Source organism: Maylandia zebra, linkage group LG11, assembly GCF_041146795.1.
Source record: "Maylandia zebra isolate NMK-2024a linkage group LG11, Mzebra_GT3a, whole genome shotgun sequence".
In the NCBI taxonomy this organism is placed as follows: domain Eukaryota; kingdom Metazoa; phylum Chordata; class Actinopteri; order Cichliformes; family Cichlidae; genus Maylandia; species Maylandia zebra.
Window position 1 is genome coordinate 21,852,855 of NC_135177.1, and position 20,592 is coordinate 21,873,446.

The 20,592-nt window shown below is 40.9% G+C and overlaps 1 protein-coding gene across 1 annotated transcript; it reads right to left on the reverse strand.

Moving 5' to 3' along the window:
• Positions 1-97: 97 nt before the first annotated feature.
• cgna (cingulin a) lies at positions 98-20,377 on the reverse strand. The gene is made up of 20 exons (XM_076890009.1): positions 20,187-20,377; positions 13,388-14,273; positions 13,180-13,250; positions 12,993-13,062; positions 12,805-12,900; positions 11,632-11,753; positions 11,333-11,444; positions 10,896-11,108; positions 9,287-9,435; positions 6,871-6,991; positions 6,573-6,785; positions 6,178-6,399; positions 5,833-6,081; positions 5,525-5,695; positions 5,092-5,253; positions 4,628-4,801; positions 4,353-4,471; positions 3,523-3,631; positions 3,248-3,411; positions 98-1,825 (listed from the first exon to the last, which is right to left on the reverse strand). The coding sequence occupies exons 2-20, from the start codon at positions 14,270-14,272 to the stop codon at positions 1,690-1,692; spliced, it is 3,558 nt and encodes a 1,185-aa protein (XP_076746124.1). The 5' UTR covers position 14,273; positions 20,187-20,377; the 3' UTR covers positions 98-1,689.
• Between the last annotated feature and the right edge of the window lie 215 nt (positions 20,378-20,592).

Here is a 20,592-nt window from a genome sequence, read left to right on the forward strand (position 1 = left end):
GTCTCAGTCAATGAGAGATACACAGAAAGAGAGGCAGGCTAGGGTACAAAATCCTATCAAGTAAAAACTTTCACTGTGAAGTAGGGCTGTTGTCCTCTTTAAATTAATAGATTTAATGTGGCTTAATTATTGCAATACAAAAAAACAAACAAACTTAATTACAGACAGCTTTAAATGTTTCCAGCCAACAATGACAGCGTACCAGCATCTTTTGATTCAACATGTTTATCTGCATTTAATAAATCATATTCATTACTATTTTCCAGTTTCTCTGAAAACAGTTTTACACTACGGAAAAAAGTGATTTTAACTTCAACTGATTTTTCAAAAATGTTTACAAAATTAAAAAAAAAAAAAAACATTTACAAAACTCATTGTCAAGTGAATTACAGATGATTCTTTAACAACTTCAAGGCATTATAATTACATACAAAGTAGATACAGCATAAGTTTAACTGGTTTGATATAAGGGAATGCACAGGAGCTGCGCAGCTTTAATCTTCTGACTAATTGAAAATTTTGGCTACTACTTTTGCTCTAAAAGTGAAAAGGCTTTTTCATTTCATATTCAGAACAGTTGTTAAGTGAAAAGACTGTTTCCTGTCAGGATGGACCACAAAACCAAAACACTGGAAATCCTGGAAAACCAGGAATCCTGTTCAGATGCAGAAAAGACTCACCAGGTAAGTCTAACCTGAACTTTCACACATTCTTCCCATTTCTCCCATCACACCACAAACAGAATTTATGTCTCTCCCCAAAACAATAAATATAAGATGGCAATTTTGTTATAATTGTACAATTCAGCTTCCCTCTGTATTATTTGACGTTGAATTCTGTCATTGAATGTCTCAAATGTATCGGACATATTCCATAGCTAAAAATTTAAACAAAAACTAAATATTTTTGTTTTCAGTGAAAAAAAATCACTTTTTATTCAGAAACAACAAAATGCAATCCACATAAGGTTGTGTTAGTAATTTAACTTTCAGAAAATGTAAGATTTTTTTATGTGAGGTTGTTTGTATCTACAATTAATGCTCGCAGTGTCAACATTTGGTCCACGTTTGTTAGAAAATCTACGTCATTTCTTTGCATTGTGTAGAACAACAGCAGAGGAAAAAAGTCCAACATGTAAATAAGGAAATGATGAGGATTTCGCTCAAGGCAAGACGATCAGCTTTAAGTGCTTGACCAGAGGCTTCATCCCTGAAAAAGACATGATGAACTTGTACCAAAAACAAACAAAAAAAAGAAAATCATAACCTGCTTGTTTTTTGTTTTGTTTCAGATTGTATTTCTTCTCATGCAGTTAACATACAGACTTGGTTAGTGATACGTTTTTGTATGCTGGAGGCTTTTGACTAGTCCCCAGTGCCTGCTGGTGTACAATGTGCATCAAATGGAGGGATTTCAACTGTACCCTGGAGGACACCTGCATATATTGAATGCTGAAGGAAATTCCCTCAAATGTTGAGGATGTTTTGTTTCCTTCAATTCATACTGGTATGCAAAAAAAAAAAAAAAAAAAAAAAAAAAAAAAAAAATGTCATTACCTCCCCAGGTTCCCCTGCCTCATTGTCTGTAGTGCCTTTTGGCCTTACTCCAAGCCTATAAACTGCACACTCTCCTCCATAGTCTTGGCAGAGTTTTATTTTCCCACCTTCGACCTGCTCTCAGAGCGTTGCTTTAACAGGAGCTGGTCTGAAGGTTGCTCTCTGTGAGGATGGAGGTGATGGTGGAGGAATCGTAAAGACTGTCGTCATCGTCTGAGCTGAGAGCTGATGAATCCAAAGCTGGGCGTATTGCTGCCTGAGTTTTCCTCCTGTGAGACATAATAATCACTATCAGTAACCACATTCACAAAATCAGCTGCCGTCAGGTTTGATAAGGGAAAAAAGACTGTCTACACAGCTACAGTCATGGCAGGAAGTTTACATACACTCATCAGGAATCCACACAGCCTTTAGGCATAGTGTAAAAATCTTTCAATACGCTTCAGGTCAGGGTTTTGGGAATGCCATTCCAGAAGCTTAATGTTTGTCTTTTTTATCCATTTCAAAAAACTATTTTGATTTATGTTTGGGATCATTGTCCTGTTAAAACAAACAACTGTGTCCAAGTTTAAACCATCTAGGTGTTTACATGCTTGTACAGTGTTTTTACGTTGGAAAGCTTCACCTTTAATCATCCAAACATACCTCATGTCATTGTGGTTAAATAACAAAATCTTTGTGTCATCTGAGGTAAACCGTTTGGGTCTTCTTGGAAAACTGGTGACAGAGCTGAATAACTTGTGCTTACATTATGATTGGTTGAAATCATGACCTTGGAATCTGCAATTGTTTAGAAATGGCTCCAAGAGACCTAAATCCATAATTCTCATTCTTAGATTTTCACTGAGATCTGTCAAAAAATTATTTTTATGCCAGCAAAGAGAAACTATCAACTGTAGTTAACCACGATCACTAATGAGTGTTAATAGGCCTTGGCCTTACCAAACACCAAAGTCAATTTAAACCTAATTCTTGTTTTTTATTAGTCATTGAAGATGCTTGCTGTACAATCAATCCACCATTGAAGACAGAACAATTCAAAGAAATCTTTAAAAGCCCAAAATGTCCATGTCCATGATGAGTGTACATCAACATCTGAGCACGAGTCTGATCATCCTTAAAGTGGTTGGATACCCCGCCCTCTGCTGGTAAAACCAAAGAACTACATGCAATTCATTGGAACTCGTTAGAGGATGTTTGTAATTTAATTTCCCCTGTGGTATATGAGTAATGTACCGTTTTAGTTTAATGAAATCGCCGATCCACATGTGGCTGATTGCTGGAATGTTTTACACACATCAGACTGTGTAATGCTGCACCTCAGGGAGGCTGTGTGAATCTTTACCATGTGTCTGTATCAATGTGTCACAGCTAAACAATGTGAGTTCACTTATCATTACATCATGTGAATGCAGTTTTTTTCATTCTGTGACGCAAGTAGGAGGAGATGGTGTCTCTCTCAATTACACACACACACACACACACACACACACACACACACACACACACACACACACACACACACACACACACACACACACACACACACACACACACACACACACACACACACACACGGCTGTGATAATCTGGCTGCCAAGAAGAGCCTTGCATAATCGTTACCAGAAGCTCACATTGAGTAACAAATTGGAAGAGAAAAGAGGAATGGGACAGGAAAAGGAAGCGCTTACTTAAGCTCAGTCTCCAGTGCTGTGACTCTGGTCTGCAGAGCCTCTTTCAGCTCCATTTGTTCCTCCAGGTCTCTCTGAGCTTTTCTTCTCATTCCGTCTAACCTTTCCAGCTCTGTCTCTCCTTCATCCACCTGCCTCTTCAGAGCCTTCACTCTCAGAGCAAGCTGCAACACCAGTTGACATTTAAGCATGGTTTGCCAGTATGTGTTTCAACTTTTCCACTTTCTGTGAGTGGATTTCTGTATTTACATTCAGCACATGGTAAATATTTATACCTGGTCTCTCTGTTCAGTGTGTGTTTGTCTTTCCTCATCCAGTGTCATATTGAGGTCTTTTAGCTTCCTCTCCAAACGACGTTGTGTTGCCAACACAGTGTTCTTCTCTCTTGAAGTCAGAAAAAGAAAGCAAGACTTCTCAGCTACTGAGCAAAACCGCTTACCAACTCACTGCTGTTACATGTTACAACTAGAAACAGTGACTCAATCACTTGACAGAAAAACGAGCACGACCTAGAAAACCTACAAAACCAATTTAATGAAACGTTTAATTTACTAGATTTTAGGATTGTCCTGAACAACAACTCATGATCGTCATCAATTAATACCTGTGATGCCATCTGGAACAAAACAGTAGCATACTCTATTTGGACAAAAGCCACATGTCCTAATCGTTTAAATCAGATGTTCTCGGTCACAGGTGTAATTTCAAGCACCTAACCATACAGTCTGCCTTTACAAACATTTGTGAACAAATGAGTTGTTCAAATGAGCTCACTGAAACTGAGTGTGGTACTGTAATGGTCTGTGACATTTCATCATTTCTGCAAAGTGGAAGCATCTAGGAACCACAGGAATGAAGTGGCAGACTACATAAAATTATAGAGCAGGGTCGCTGAATGCTGAAGCACATTAAGCATAAACGTCAGTGCTCTGGTGGCTCACTAATAACAATGCATAATAATCACTTTTGTGAGTAAGAGGAATGTCAGACTCATTCTTTACATTTCTATACAAAAATCTACAAAAACATTCTCAAACACAGCAATAAATAAATAGTTTCACTATATAGATCAACATGAGTGCAGTAGTTGCTGTTTTCACTGCACCTCTCTTCGCTCCGCAGACGGTCTTCCAGCTCCTGGATTTTGCTTTCCAGCTGGGAGACTCCTACAGAGGTACGCGACTGACCCTCCATGTCAACCACACGACTCCTCAGCTCCTTCAGCTGCAAAGACAGACATGAGCAAATATGATGTTAAAAAGTATAGACATGTTGGATGCAAACCCAAAGGCTTTATTTGTAATTAAATCGATAATACATGAGAGTTAAACAATACTTTGGTTAACTTAGCAAACACAAATTTGGTGCATGTGCACATACATGTCTCTCCATTGCATTCTTGTCCAGCTCCAGGTCCTGCTTCGAGGATCTCTCCTGCATGAGCTCAGAGCGGAGCTGATCGATCTGGTCTCTGCTGCGAGCCACACGATCAGTCAGCATATCCACACTGCTTCTCTCCTCCTCCACCTCCACCTCCAAACGCTTTAGTTTGTCCTGATAGAAACAAGAAGAGATCAGTTTAATAAGCTGCTCAGAGGAGACACCGCTGGAAAAACCACACTAATAAATAAATCACACTACTTGTGTTTATTAAAATAATCAGAATTTATCATATTTTGATAGCTATGCTACCCTTGATTTATAAATGTAATAGATGTGCAGACTGTCACAGAGTCAGTGCATGCAGAGCACAACTATTAAAAGCTGTGAGCACAGTATCCATGGGTTACACTCCCAAATGACTCATTCTCCCAAACCAGGAGAGGAGCAGATGAGCCGCTTACCTCCAGGATGCGAATCTCTCGGGTTTTCTCATTGTGGCTGTTTTTGCTGGCCTCCAGCTCTCCCTCCAGGTGGCGCAGCCTGTTGGCGAGCAGCTCTTTATCCAGCTGGTGGTTGTCTCTCTCCTCACATGCAAGAAGCAGCTCCTTCTTCTGCCGTGATATCTAGTTAGAGCGATCAGATTTTTTTTAGAAATGTCATGCATGTGCTAGAGGAAGTAGAATTAAACCCTTGATTATTATTCAGACAGGATATAGTGCCATAACAGTTTGGGTTGATTCCCTTTGAAATGAAGGATCATTTTACACCATGCAGGGCCTTAATCAGACAGTTTTTTTTCCTCGTTACCTGTCTATACATGAATACAATGAAAAAAAAAAAAAGAAACTCAGTCAAAAGGTTAAAAACACAAGTCCTTAAACCACAGGCACACACCTCTTCCTCCAGTTTCCGTTTATTCATCTGGCTTTTTTCCAGCTCAGAGTGAGCATCGTTTTCGTGGCGCTGCACCTCCTGCACTTCCTTGCGTGCTCGCTCTTTCTGTTCTTCCAGTTGAACCCTGAGAGCCTGCGTTTCTTCTCTTAAGGATACGTTTAGAGAGTCATACTGACAGAAGGACGGAGGCAGGCAGGACAAAACAAAAACAGAATGAATTGTGCTGTGTATCCTCCAGTGAGCAGAGAGGACAAGATATAGACTTTTTTTTCATTTGCACAGGTATAAAAATGATCCATCCTTCTTACGTCTTTGTTGAGTTTCTCTAGAGCTCTCTCCTGCTGTTGTTTAGTGTCCTCGAGCTGGCTGATGGTCTGTTTGAGGGCCTCCTTGTCCTTTTCTGTATCCTCCAAACGCTGGCTGAGTTCACGGTGCTCCTGGCTCAGCCTGGAGGCTTTCCTCTTAGCCTCATCGAGCTCAGATCTCAGGCCTCTAACCTCAGTGTGGAGTGCGAGCTCTGCCTCTGAGCTCTCTGTAGCATTGCTTTGCAGCTGAGCCTGAGGAAACCACAGAGGACATCCAAATAAGCCTTAATGTGAACAGTTTCCCAGGCATCACTAAGCTGGGTGGTGCTGTAAGGGATGCAACCTTACCTCTAATCTTGAGATTTTCTCTTTTAGACGAGCAGTCGCCTCCTCCTGCTCCTGCTGGGCATCATGGAGCGAGTTAATGTCCAGGTGAGCTCTGCTTAGCTGTGCCTTACTGGTGTCTAGTTCCTCTTCAGTCAATGAGAGCTTCTTTTTGAGCTGGGCAACTTCACCTTGGGCCTCATTAAGCTTCTGCTCTAGCTCTGAGATGGTTGCTGGGTCTGGCAGCTACAGGCAGGAAGAAAAAAGATAAACCAGAGGATAAACCACAGTCATTTAAACAGATGCTTTTAATACCAAAACTACCACATTCAGAGAAATGTGTCGACCAAACTGGCTAGTTTTTATGATTAAAACAGGAGTTTAAATTATTATTATTTTTGCTGGGAGATTAAACCTACCCGTTTATTTTTCTCTTGTGCTTTAGCAAAGTCCTCCTTGGCCTTCTGTAACTGGCCCTTCAACCTGTCAATCTCATACTTCAGTTCAGCCTCTTGGTTCTGGTGAGATTTTTTCAAAGAGATGACCTCCATGACCTTCTTGTCAAACTCCACCCTCATTTTCTCTACCTCAGACTTGCCCTTCTGCAAATCAGCTTTGCACTGCTGGAGCTCCTAAACAAAAATGTAACATCTTGTTAAACAGATCATTCAGCAAAGCCTCCGTGATCAGATGAAGTATAGCGTTTGTCTACTGCACCTGGCTGAGAGTCTGTGTGTGGCTGGAGTCTGGTGTCTGTTGTTTCATGGAAGTCATTTTGTCTTGGAGTTCCTTTAATTCTTCCTCAAATTCCTCCTTCTCCAGACGGGTTTGCAGGAGTCTAAGAAATGTGCACGTGCATCTGATCTTAACCAATCAATCCATATATAATTGTTTTAAATAATGTTTTATTATCTGATCAAGAGCAGTTTGATTGTATTCGTTAATCATTCTGATGTATCAGAATTTGCTTTGGTGTTTTCATGGAGGTAAAAGATTATTTTTAAGTGACACAATAAATTGATTTCCAGCTACCACATAGCAGTCAAATAAATTCACAAGAAAAAAAAGTCTATATTATAGTTTTTGCTAAACACACACAAATAAGGCCATCCACACCACACTTCAGCATCTTAAAATGGACAGTTTATGCCAAAATCTAATTTACACATTTTTCCTCTGTAGTGCTTTTTTTTTTTAATAAATAAAGATTGTGCACGTGAAAAGTGAAAATATTTATTATGGATTGCATTTATATAGTGCTTTTCGAGACCCTCAAGCGCTTTACAATTCCACTATTCATTCACTTTCACATTCACACACTGGTGGAGGCAGCTACAGTTGTAGCCACAGCTGCCCTGGGGCAGACTGACAGAAGCGAGGCTGCCATATCGCACCATCGGCCCCTCTGGCCAACACCAGTAGGCGGTAGGTGAAGTGTCTTGCCCAAGGACACAACGACCGAGACTGTCCGAGCCGGGGCTCGAACTGGCAGCCTTCCGATTACAAGACGAACTGCCAACTCTTGAGCCACGATCGCCCCAGTTCTTAGATTAAACTGCTGACTGAGTTTAAAAAAAGTTTTATGGTTATGATTTCTCCATAGACATTAGCAAATAAAATAGATGGATATATACTCTATTTTACTAGGTACACCCGTTTAACTACTCATTAACACAAATATCCAGTCACATGGCTGCAACTCAATGCATTTAGGCTCACAGCTTTAGACATGGTCAAAACTGAAGGTGAAACAGCATCAGAATGGGGAAGAAAGATGATTTAAGTTACTTTGAATGTAGCATGGTTATTCGTGCCTAATGGACTGGTCTGAGTATTTCACAAACTGCTGATCTATTAGGATTTTCCGTACTCTGTGTCTCTATGGTTTACAGAGAATGGTCTAAAAAAGACAAAATATCCAGTGAGCGGCTGTTCTCTGGGGAAAATGCCCTGCTGATGCCAGCGGTTAGAGGAGAATAGCCAGAATTCCTTAGGTTGGTGGGAAGGGGGCAGTAACTCAGATAATCTCGTATTACAACTGAGATGAGCCTCTAACACACAAAATATTGATCCTTAAAGTAGACGGGCTATTGTATAAAGAAGACCACACCTGGCGCCTCTGCTGCCAGCGAAGAACAGAAAACTGAAGCTAAAATTCACACTGGCTCACTAAAAATGGACAACAGAAGAGGATGCCTGGTCTGAGAAGTGTCGATTTCTGCTGTGACATTCAAATGTTGGGGTCCAACACGAAAAGCATGGATCCAGCTTGCCTTGTATCAAAGGCTTAGGTTGCTGGTGTAATAGTGTGGCCTCCACTGCTACAAGAACTCAATTCAACAGAGCACCTTTGGAATGTGGAGAACAGGAGATTCACATCACGGATGGACAGCTGACAAATCTGCAGCAACTGTGCGATGCTATCATGTCGACATGGACCAAAATGTCTGAGGAATGTTTCAGCGCTTTGATCAATCTGTGCTACAAAGGATTCAAAAGTGCTAATTTGTTATTAGCAAGGTGTATCTAATGGACATGGACAAAAGATGTAAATTTGATTTTGGAGTTAACTGTCCGTTTAAAGCTTTATGCTTAGACACTGTTTTACAGTAACTCAGCCCACTATATCAACACAACGAAGAACAGGAAAATAGAATTTTTTAAGGTTCAAATTGTGACTAGACAACTAGACACATTAAAAGTAGAACTAGAACAAATATGATCCATATTTGATTGTTGGTTTTAGACACAAACACTTTGATTTGGCTAAAAATAAAATCATGAAATACGTTTATTGAGAGCGAATGGCCTTGACACTATAGACAGTTGTTAGCACAGTTCAGCACATCTACAGCTCAGTAAAGCTAAACAAACACTGTTTAGTTTGCGACTCTCACTGTGTTTCAGGGTGGCTGGGTGTCTCTCTGACAGAGAGGGTGAGAAACATTTACCAGGTAGAATGAGAGAGAAAGAATGGAAACACATTAGTAAAGAGAGTGCAAAGGAAAACATGACAAGATGATGACAAAAATCCATGTCCACGTGAACACTGGAAATGTCAAAGTCAGGTCAGCAATGATGACTAAACACTGCGAATGATACGACTGTTACATCAGAATGTATTAAGACTCACTCTTGTTTAGTTGTTCGAAGTTCGTCTCTGGTCGAATGAAACTGCTCCATCCAGTGGCTGCTCTCATCTCGACAGTCCTCCAGCTGCTGCTGCAGGGAGCGAACTGACGCATTTACACGCAGGCGCTCTGCTTCAATCCCTGCATGAGACTTAAGTAGGAGACAGAAAAACTGATCACCTGTTGTGTCATTTCGCTTTCGTAGTGTGTGTTAAATCACTCTTTTTGCATTTGAATGGCTTTTCCTTTCAAATATTCAAGTAAAACTCAACAAATGCTGCACTTTCACAAACACACAGAAAAGCTTTCATCTCAGTCCTTGGAAAGGCTATCGAAATTAAATCATTTTCTGTTGTATGAACCATTTTCAGTATTAAAATCCTTCAACTTGTTTTAGAAATATAAAGAAGCAGCAGTATGGCTTCATACTGAGAAAGAGCTCTACAGATGTGATGTTTGCTTTCAAAGTGTTGGTGAAGAAGTATAGAGAAGGTCAGAAGGAGCTGTGTCTTATGGATCGAGAGCGAGCATATGATAGTAGCAAAGAGTCAGGAGTAGCAGAGAAGCATGTGAGGCTTGTGCAGGACATGTATGAGGACAGCGAGACAGTGGTGAACGGCTGGAGTGACAGATGGGTTTACATCAGGGATCAGCATTGAGCCCATTCTTGTTTGCGATGTGGACAGGTTAACAGATGAGGTCAGCCAGAAATCACTGTGGACTGTGATGTTTGCAGTCGACACTGATCTGTAGTAAGAGTAGCGAGCAGGTGGAGGTATGCTCTGGAGAGAAGAGGAATGAAGGCTCGCGGAATCAAGACAAAGTACATGTGTGAATGAGAAAGAGGCAGGTATAACAGCGAATATGCGAGGAGTAAATATAGTGAAGGCAGACGAGTTTAAATACCTGGGGTCAAAGCAGCAGACAGTGCACAAGAGAGGAAAAAGAGTGCTGGAAAGGTGGAGCGGATAGCAGTAAGAGTGAAAGGAAAAGGTTACAAGATAGTGAGATCTGTTTTAATGTATGGTTTGGAGACGATGGCACTGACATTGAGATTTTCATTAGGAGTGACCAGAATGGACAAAATTAGAAACGAGTACATTAATGGAAGCGCTCGGGTCAAGCAGACAAAGAGAGGCTACGCTGAGATGGTTTGCATATGTGCAGAGGAGGAATATAGTGGTACAAAGGATGCTGAAGATGGAGCTACCAGGCAGGAGGAGGAAGGAGAAGACCACAGAAAAGGTTCGTGGATGTAGTGAAGGAGGACACGCGGAAGGTTGGTGTGATAGAAAAGGAGGCAGATGATCTAATGTGGTGACCCCTAAACCAAGCAGCTGAAAGAATGAGACAACCTCCTTGCTGCTGTTTCTTAAGAATTACAGGCTGTTTGACCAATTTCAGTTTTTTAACTTATTTTTCTTCTTTATTTTTAACATGGCTGTACATATAAAATGTTTTGTACCTACATAACTTTTATTCTTTATCCCGCTGCATTAGCGTGGCAGGATAATGATGACAGAATAGAATTTCCTGGATCAATAAAGTATTTATCCATCTTTCTACATGCCAACTGTAAGTGATGCTCAGTTTGCTACTGTGAGTGCACACCTGAGACACCTGCTCCATGCTGCTACGGAGCTTGTCCATATCCGCACTGTACTGCTCTCGCAGCGCCTCAATTTCTTTGTCATGTGATGCCACCTCTTCCTTCAGAGCGCCCTTCAAAGCTGTAAGCTCCCTCTCTCTCTGTCGCAGTGTCTCCTCCAGCTTCTTTTTTAGTTGCAAAACTTCCATCAGCTGCGCCTGACAAGAAACCAGATCCTGCACATGCAAGGGAAATACAGCATTAACCTGATAACTCTGACCACTCGCTCATAAAAATGTCTTAAATGAACATCAACTTCCTGTTTCAGAGTAAAGGATTTTTCAAACGAGTGTAAAAAATAGAAGCTACACAGCAGTTTATTTAAAAAGTGGGGTGAGATAAACGATCCCGGTGCATCAGTGTTTGTGTGTGTGTGTGAGAGGCCAAATGTCTGAGATACCGTCTTGTTGCTGCTCTCTCTTCTCAGCTCATCTTGAAACTCAGCCATCTGGTCCTCCATATCTCTGACCCGCTTCTCAGCGTTTTCTCGATCCATACGCAAATGAGTCAGCCTTCAAGGAAATGAGAATAAAAACACGCCTGTGAGGGATTCTTTGAATATAACCGGCACATTTGTTTTGTGAATAAGCTACAGTAGCTGCTTGTGTCATCCAACTGTCTAGCATGTAGCAGTACCATGCCCTTTGCTGCTTTCCCTTGTAAATGTGTTTGCGTGTGTGCATGCCATTATGGTCTTACTCCGATTGTGTTTCGTTTAATTCATTTTTCTTCCGGTCCAGCATCTCCTGGAGTTGCAGATTTTCATCCAGACAACTCTCCAGCTCTGCTTTCAGAGCAGGATCAGAATTGCTAACAGAGGCCTACACACAGACAGACATGATGAATAAATGAGGGCAGTGAAACATAACACCGTCTGCTCTGCTGGCATAAACAATGGGCTTTTAGGAAATGTTGAAGCAGGGTTGCATTTGTGCACCAATCAATATGTGTAAGAGATTTAAGTTATAAAGAGCTATTAGAGATTAAGACCTGCCCAGCTTCCTTAAGACAACATATAATGGGTAATTATTTAGATTAGTGTGTGTGTGTGTGTGTGTGTGTGTGTGTGTGTGTGTGTGTGTGTGTGTGCTGCTGACCCGACCAGAGAGCTTAAGGGATTAATCTGAGGATTAATCTGAAGCACACTCCAAGCTAAGGAACCCCCCAGTCCTCCTGGTAAGATTTGTTAAAAAGGCACAAAAACTCAGAGGACAGTTTCTGAGTCGATTTGGTTGGTGGAGTAGCTGCTCTCATTCCAAGAAGAGTGGCTTGAGTGTTTATGTGAAGCACTAGATGTGATCCGTGTAATCAGAAACGAGTTACTCTGGTAGGGTACTCTGAATGTTAACACCTTCTTGAGGCTGATTTGAGAAAAACTAGTCAGGTCCCACAAGACACCGAAACTACAGGAACCATCTTAAAATCTAGTGCACAGTTTCCACTGAAACTGAAGATAATGTGACTACAGATATGGTTCAAAGTTCACATTATGGCTCAATTTGTCCTACTCATTATTATTATCATAATGTGTCACTTTAACACTGCTGAAGTTTTAGTTTAGTGTAAATTTACTTACTCAGTGCCAGTTTACTGAAACAGTCAGCTCAAGGTATTTATATTGAACTGCAAAGGATCGTTGGGACCACCCCAACAATCAGATGATAAAGCACGTAGCAACGTTTGGGAGAAAGAACTCCCTTTTAACACAAAGAAAACTCGACCGATTGGAGGGTGAGGGGACCAAAAAGAGAGCAAAGAGGAGCACAGTGACACCAAAAAACAGTAAATAGGACAAAATACAAACTACAAGAAAGACACGAAAGTATAGATATCAATATCTCTGTCTTACTTCTTTTTCTATGCTCCACTTACCTTCCTTTCTTCCAGCAGTGCAGTTTGTAGTGCAACCACCTTTTCCTCAAGCTTTCTTTTCTCACTCATCCACTCCTCCCTCATGCTTTGTTTGGGCTGTCAACATAGTGGACATAGATGAAAACGGTCTCTTCAGTGGACAGCAAAAGAAAAACTTATAGAATTTGACACTTTCAAAACAAGCAAACCTTAAGGTGCTGAATGTTCTGGAAGATGAGCTTTACTTTGTGCCTCACGATGACATCGGTTTCACTACTCCTGTGAAAATGAGAAACTGGTCAAATGACGAATTTACAAACACGTAACTATTTGCTTTTCTACCATTTTATTTAATTAGCTGAATGCGAGCAGAGCTAATAACATGAAAGCACGTACCCTTGTCTCAGGATGTTGTATATGGTCTTCATGGCCTGCTCCTCCTCACTGCTCAGCTCTGCACTCTGACCCTGGTCCAGCAAAAGGTCAGGGGTCACCTTAAGATATAGATCAGAAAACTACTCTTGCAATAGTGCACGGTTTACGGTGGTCAAAGCTCACTGAAAATCTACTTTATTGTGCAACCACAAATAAAACCAATTCTTACTTGTGCCTCAGTCAGATTTGGTCGTTGTGGCTCCAGTGAGGCCCACTGATTCGCTGGCTGTCCAGGAATTTTGGTGACATTGCCCTGGCTGCGCCTCAAGCTGCTGTGAGTTGGCGATGGGGGTGAGGTGTAGGGATTGGCGGTGGTGAGAGGAGATGTAGCTCCTGGACGTTGCTGGGCAGGGGGCAGTCCTCTCTGCTGGCCTCCAGCATTAGCACTATCAAACCTGTTTATTAGCTTGTTGACAGACGTCTGTCTCTTGTTAGAGTGTAGCTCGTTTGGCTGAGGAGGGGGCTCGGGACTGTCCCTCACTGACCCCAGTGACCTGTTAAGCCCTGCCTGATAAGAACCGTGCCAGATATTTCTTTCAGTGCCCCTCTCTCTATCACTGACATGCCACCCCTGCTCTCTATCTCCCCTTACTCCAATTCCTCCATCCAGATTCCCATAACTACCAGACTTTCCATCTCCTGGTGGTCTAGATAACTGATACTCCTCGTTACTCGGCCCTCCATCCCTGTCGAGAAGCGACCCATGAGACTGAGCCCGGCGTAGTAGCCCTCCCTGCTCTCCTCCTCCTATGTAACCTCCCTCTGTTCCTGGCTCTGCCTTCCCTCTGTTCCGAGGAAGGCTATTATAGCCAGAGGAGTACTCGGTCTTGAGCTGAACCCCATACGAATCTCCTTTTTGTCCATCCTTCAGAACCACATATGGTTGGCCAGCAATTCCCTGCACTCTGACTGCTACACCATATTTAGATGTGGTCTGAGTCTTGGTCTTGGGCTGGGGTGCAGGCTGCCCTCCACCATTCTGATAGTCATTGATGAAGCGGATCTGGACACCATAGTCCACCGGGGTCGTCTGACCTGAAGATGGTGTGGTCATACTGGCAATAGTAGAATAAGAAGAAGTTAGATATATTTTTGTAATTTAAAAAAAAAAAATTCTGGCTTGAGACTAACAGTACTGTGCCAAGTATTAAGCGCGCCCTCATTTCTTTATATTTTTCTTCCAGTGAGCCAGACATTCTTGTGTTTTCTTAACATGGCCTTGAACAATAGCGCTCCAGGCTTGCTGAAGGTCTTTCAAATTTTGTCTTTGAGCACCAACTACTTTTTCACTCAAGTCCTTGACATTTTCTTTTCTTTTGCCAAGCAGCAGCCCCCCCCCCCAAAAAAACAATCATGGGCAGCTGAACAGTATCTGAAATTCATGTCCTTAAGAAAGGAAGAAATGTGTCAGCAAAGACTTGATACAGAACATAAAAGACGCATCTGACCCCTTCAGTTGATCCATCTACTGCTTTCCAAAGCCTCGTCAGACTGATGAGGCTTCATGCAATACCATCTAGAATTACTCTGACTGGCAGCAGCTTTATTTTTCAGCTTGAAACACACTGCCAATGTAGTAAAAGCATACCAGGATGGAAAAACCCCCCCACATTGGAACACTATTGGTTATGGATTGACCTCCCAGAGCCTAGACCTCAACATTATTGAAGCAATGTGGAATCATCTTAACAGAGAAAAGAACAAAAGAGCTTTGAATGTCTGTTAAGAAGCCTGGAGAACTATTCTTAAAGACTACTTCAAGACATTGCAAAAAAGCTCACCTAAGAGAGTTAAAGCTATGAATGAAGATGTTCATGATTTTCAACATGTAAACTCTGTTTCTGATATTTTGATTTCTATATGCTGTATTTCCATTAATGTTTTACCTGTAATATTAAATGTCTGCACCAAATTTTCTTCAATCAAATCACATTTTAGGTAAAACCCCCTCATGACACACAGATCTTTTGTTTCATTTGATTTTTTTGGCTCAGTTTTTTTTTTTGCCAGTTTCTCTCTTGTATGTTTTTATATTTCATCTATATGATTTAAAAGTGCAGGTACAACAATATATACCTTATATGAATGTTTTAGATTTTTTTTAAAAAAGGGAAATGATCAAAGATACTTCTACTTTGCTTTCCATGAGGACATTGACTTCTGGACCACCAATAATGGACAACCTGCTTTGTTACAACCACCCTCTAGATAAAATTCTGTGACTCTACCAAAGTATGACTACATAACAATGTTGCACATCAAGCTTTTATTCTGATAAGATGGTTACTTCTATCAGCTGTATTACTGTATTGAAGCAGGGAGGGAAAAACTTAGAGGAATTTGTGCATGTGTCAGATTTTTCCCAGAATAGAAAGATTTAGCTGAGGTATGTGTGTGCAAGTGTTTCCACACCTCAAATAGAAAATGAGTAATACTGAAAAATATATGGTGAGAGCCACACCTCAAACATCAGCTGATAATAACTTTGAGTAAATAGCAGTCTTTGATGTCATTAAGATACTGTGACTCATCGTTCATCCACCTGACCTGCACACATGAGATTATTTTTCACTGTAAACTGTAAGGCCATTTTTTAGTGTAAAAAAAAAAAACCCTCATGGTTCTATAACAAGACTGATTGTTTATTAAAAACAGATCTTCATATAGTTATTTGCTGTTTGTCAAGTATAATATTAGTGTCAGCTTTAAAATTCCTCAAATTGTGAAAACAAATGTATAGACAGTAGACTTTAATTAACAGGTAATTCTGAAAAGTAAAAAATAAGAGACACAGACTTCCTTTTAAAATACGTGTTCTGAGATTTATAGGCGCTTTCTAGCTCTTTACTGCTTATGTGGACTTTAACCTCAGTGCGCTCCATTAGTCATTAACCTGAGAGCACACACCCACATATCACTTTCCCCTGTGAGGACCAACTAAGCCTTCTGAAGCTCTTCGAAGTTTCCAAATCTAATTCCCTCAACTGAACTTTGACACCTTGAACACAGACAGCTACTACAGCAACTAGTCAAGTGTCACTACTGCTTTCATTAACTATATCTGAAATTTCTCAATTCATCTTTTTCTTGACTGCCTAATCCTAACTTTTTACACTTCCTGAATACACAAAATGAGGATTTCTAAAATAATGTTTCCATTCATTGCACTTGTTTAAGCTTAGTCACTGCCAGCCTTTTTCATCACTACTGATAATAACTTGTTTTAGGTCACCCAGTAAACCCCATCCCCCAGGACAGCACAATAGTATGGTTCATTCAACTCTCTCCCAAACTATTACAAAACTACCCCCCACCTCTGCGCTCTGCACCTTCCATTTCCTGTCTGCAGCCTTTGGAGGTGACAGACAGAAAGTGGGCTGGGAAACAGAGAGGGAGGGTGAAGTGAGAGAGAAAGAGAGAGAGAAACACTCCACTTTTCTCTTCTTATCAGTGCTGAGTGTGATAAAATCCAAAGTCAAGCTGTTCCTCCGAAACAACCCTCCCTCTCCTCCGGTCCTTACAAAGGACTGGCTACAAAAGTAGCCATCGAATAGATAACTATTTCCACAGACACATACTTCCATAAATTATTGCAACACTTTTTAAAAATTTCTATACTAACTTTTTAATCTGTATGACAAGACAAACCAGCCAAGCTCCTCTGAGATAGAAGTGAGACAAGCAGGAGTGGTAACTATGAAAAGGGGTTTTATATATGAAACAGTTTCGGAGCAAGATAAGAAGGTAATGACTGGCCCAGCAATGAATGGAGTGACGTCACTGAGAATGACCTTTGAAGGTATCTGTGTGCAGCTGGTCGATTTTTTTCACCCTTTGGGAACCACAGAAGAAGCGCCGTGTGTCACAACAAGTTTGTGAAGCTGAGCATAAAGTTTTCAGCCCACTCTTGTAAACCAAGGTCAACCAAAAGTGTGGTCCACTGACGACTGCAGCACAGACACGCAAGATAGTGCACTAACTAGTAATCTTTGATTTAATGGGACATACTCATCTAAACTGGTGTGACCCGTAAAGCAACAAGTAAGCCAAACTGATGTAAAGAAACCAAACTGTAAAGCAGAAACATGTCTGTCTGAGAATATCTGTTTATTTGTCACAGAGGAGGAAGGCACTTCCAGCTCCGACAGCGGGACGAGGTTGAAGGAGAACTCATCCCATTGTCCAGCTGATGTGGGGCGGAAAATGAGGGCAGCAATTCTGGAATGCTATAACTACCCCTGCTGCTCCTGCCCCTTTCTCTTCTGTCACACTGTCCATCTGATTAAAAGAAGTCATTTTCAATACTTAAATTTTGCTTTTAGGCTTCACTCCAAAGTTTTTTTTCCTCCACAGCACTCTAAATAAACATGCTTTCTATACTGAGAGTAGGATGGCAAACAAGCTCTCCTTTGATCTTAAACTCGTGATGTGAAACTAACATGTCACACCTAAGGTGATTGTTTCAGGTCTGTAAAACACAGAAATTATTATTTTTTTAAATACAGAAAGCAATCCATTACCCAATAAGCGACTAAACAGTGTTCACTCTGGAGATCCAGAATCTTAACTATGAGTATTGCAACTTTAATAACAGACCAGCTTTGCTTGCACAGCTATATCTGGAGCTTTTGTAATTTCATGAGAGTCGTGCTACCCTGCAGCTATGCAGACGAGCCTGCGGCCTCAAACTCAATTCTCAAAAAGTAAATTGAATTGAAGCTGCTTTCATTTTAAGACCTAAGGTGGAAAGGAAAAGAAAAAAAGAATTAGGACATCAGAATGGGTGAGGAGAAAAATTAAACAACAGCAACGTGTGAAATCACATGCCTCTGCTGACTCAGAATCCACATGGCTAATGTGATAGCATCATCTCTAGACTGGCCCAAAAATGACACAGCTGGAGATGGCAGACAAGGGTGATGGCAACATGTGCCAAAAACATATCCTTAGGGTGTAAAAACAACCCTTCATGTCAAAACGTAAGCACTACAAATACGTAAGCACGTGCTATGCTTTTAAGTAAAGCCAGTCTTCTCTCGTTCTCGTACGAGAACAGCTTTGCATGAGTCACAGTTCAAAACAAACCTTGTTTATCCTATACTGGTCTTTGGTTTCACTCCTCAATTAATAAACACCTGAAACAATTCATTTAGCTGCTCTCCCTTTAAACTTTCTTTTTATTGGCTACCAAAAGCAAACAGAAGGTTTGAAGAGCAAGTGGGCGGAGCTTCTGTCCTCATAAAGCCACAAAACTGGACTTGGCAGAAAAAGTTTTTCTAATTACACATCTTAAGCAGAAAAATAATAATGCGCTTTACTACTTCCGTAAAAAATAAAAATAAAATAAAAAAAATTAAGCAATAATTAAGATTTTTGCTTCCAAAACAGAATTTTGATTAAAGAACTTTTAAAGAACAGAAACATAAAAATGATTTTGGTTACCGATACTGTCAATTTAGGGCAGATGTGCCATAAACCCTACAATGCACGGGGGTCTAATAAATTTGGTAAGCATTGTATAAACGTCTTAAGAATGAAAATGTAAACGTCTGTGTGCTGAATGAGGTTGAAAGCGATGGAAAACAGCCAGACACTAAACAAGGAAGAATCAAAACACCACATCTGAAAATATTTGCCTTTAAAAAAACCCAAACAAAACAAATCAATTCAAACTGTCATCAACTCATTGCTAGTTGGACTATTTGAGAGCTAGTTTACAGCATGCTATAAAGCTGGCATATGGATGCTGTAAAAACACATTTAATCCTCCTTTTCTTCCAAGTGAATCATAAAGTTTTACAGGACTGTCCTGCAAATCACAAATGTGATCATGTAAGCAACAGAGATACAAGTGCTGTACTCTCTCTTCTGCTTTTAAAGGACAGTCAGGTACTCAGTCCTCAGAGTATACTCCCTCTCCATTACATTCTTGACATAACACCAAGCCCTCATCCTCTTTCACCCTCAAACAAACACCCATTTATTCCTCTTCTCAGGCCAAAGGAGTTCATTGGCATAACAATGTACAAAAAATGACACAAAAGTAGGAGCACATAAATACACCCCTCCTTTTTCCAAATTCCTGACACTGGTCTCTCTGTCCTTTACACATACAGGGGCGGAAAGTGTGTCAGTGTGGGAGACTCACTTTATGGCGTTTTATCTGCACACTTGAGTGTATCAGCTGCTTGTACGTGTAACACGGCACAGGTCTTTATCTGTTAGTCCAATGTGAGGCATTCCCACCACATTACGAGTTCTGAAACTGTACCCGAAGCTTTGCAGGCTCAATGCTATAATTAGTGAAATTCATGACCCAATCCATGAGCCTTTCCCCACCTCAAAACTATAATCTGCTATTCCTTCTTGCCCGTGTCATCAGTTTCACATGAGCTGTGAAGAGAACAAAAGCAGGTGTACTCTAAATGCATGTTTATCCATTGTTTACCCGGGTTCAATCCTTTAATGGTTTCCCTACAGTTGCATTTATCCCTTTGAGCTATGTGCTAAAAACCTTCCTCCTGTACCGTTGTTCCAGTGACAGATCGCCTGGTCCCACAGGTGTACACAGAAACACCTGGCTCATTTCTAAACAACTTAATGGTTTTAAAAGTTAAACCTCTGACATTAAGCCTACCTTCGCTATTCTTACATTTGTCTTAAAGAGACGTATTATTCTGTTTTATTTGTCATTTGGTTCCCCTCATTAACGGGCAAATCCAAAAGTTATCTTGGAGTAACGTTAGCTGGTAGCGCTGTTTCTCTCGAACCATCGTTAGCTGCTCAGCTACACTGGCTCACAGTGACACACTACCAAATAAACTATTAGATAACTGCCATAAATCAAAAATAAGTGCCGTTTGGCAGCACCAGAAACCCACAAAGCGTCAAAGTAACTGTCTGAGGAGCGGCGCCTGTCTGGTTTAGCTGTCTGGCTATGAGAAGTCCCAAACCCAGCGTGAACTTACCTCTTTTTTCTGAACTTAATCTTCTGCTCCTCTCGTATCCTGTCGCCTCCTGTATGCCGATAATAATTCAGATATATTGACTGACATCCATTAAAGCCCACACGGAAACCTGAACAGAAATACCTAACTCCTACGGAAATTATCACAGCAATAAGTTCATTATGCTGCTGCTGGGAATGCAACCTGTTACCTTTTTGTCAGGGATGTAAACGTTCCGCCCAGCCCCGCCAAGCACGGCGCTGCGATTGGACCGTTTCGCTGGCTTGGGCGGGGCTATTGATATTGTCTAGGTTTGTAATTGGTGAAACCTCCATGCTAATCATTCCTTGTTTCTGTACCATTTTTTTCACCTTTTTTGCTGAAAAATGGAACTTTTTTTTTTTTTTCCAAATAATGACCCGCGTAA

Excerpts from the sequence above, each read along its gene's own strand:
- cgna (XM_076890009.1), bottom strand. The coding sequence starts at position 14,272 with ATGACCACACCATCTTCAGGTCAGACGACCCCGGTGGACTATGGTGTC. Across the intron at positions 12,901-12,992 it reads AGAACATTCAGCACCTTAAG|CCCAAACAAAGCATGAGGGA; the intron begins GTTTGCTTGTTT and ends CTATGTTGACAG. Across the intron at positions 3,632-4,352 it reads CGTCTGCGGAGCGAAGAGAG|AGAGAAGAACACTGTGTTGG; the intron begins GTGCAGTGAAAA and ends TCTGACTTCAAG.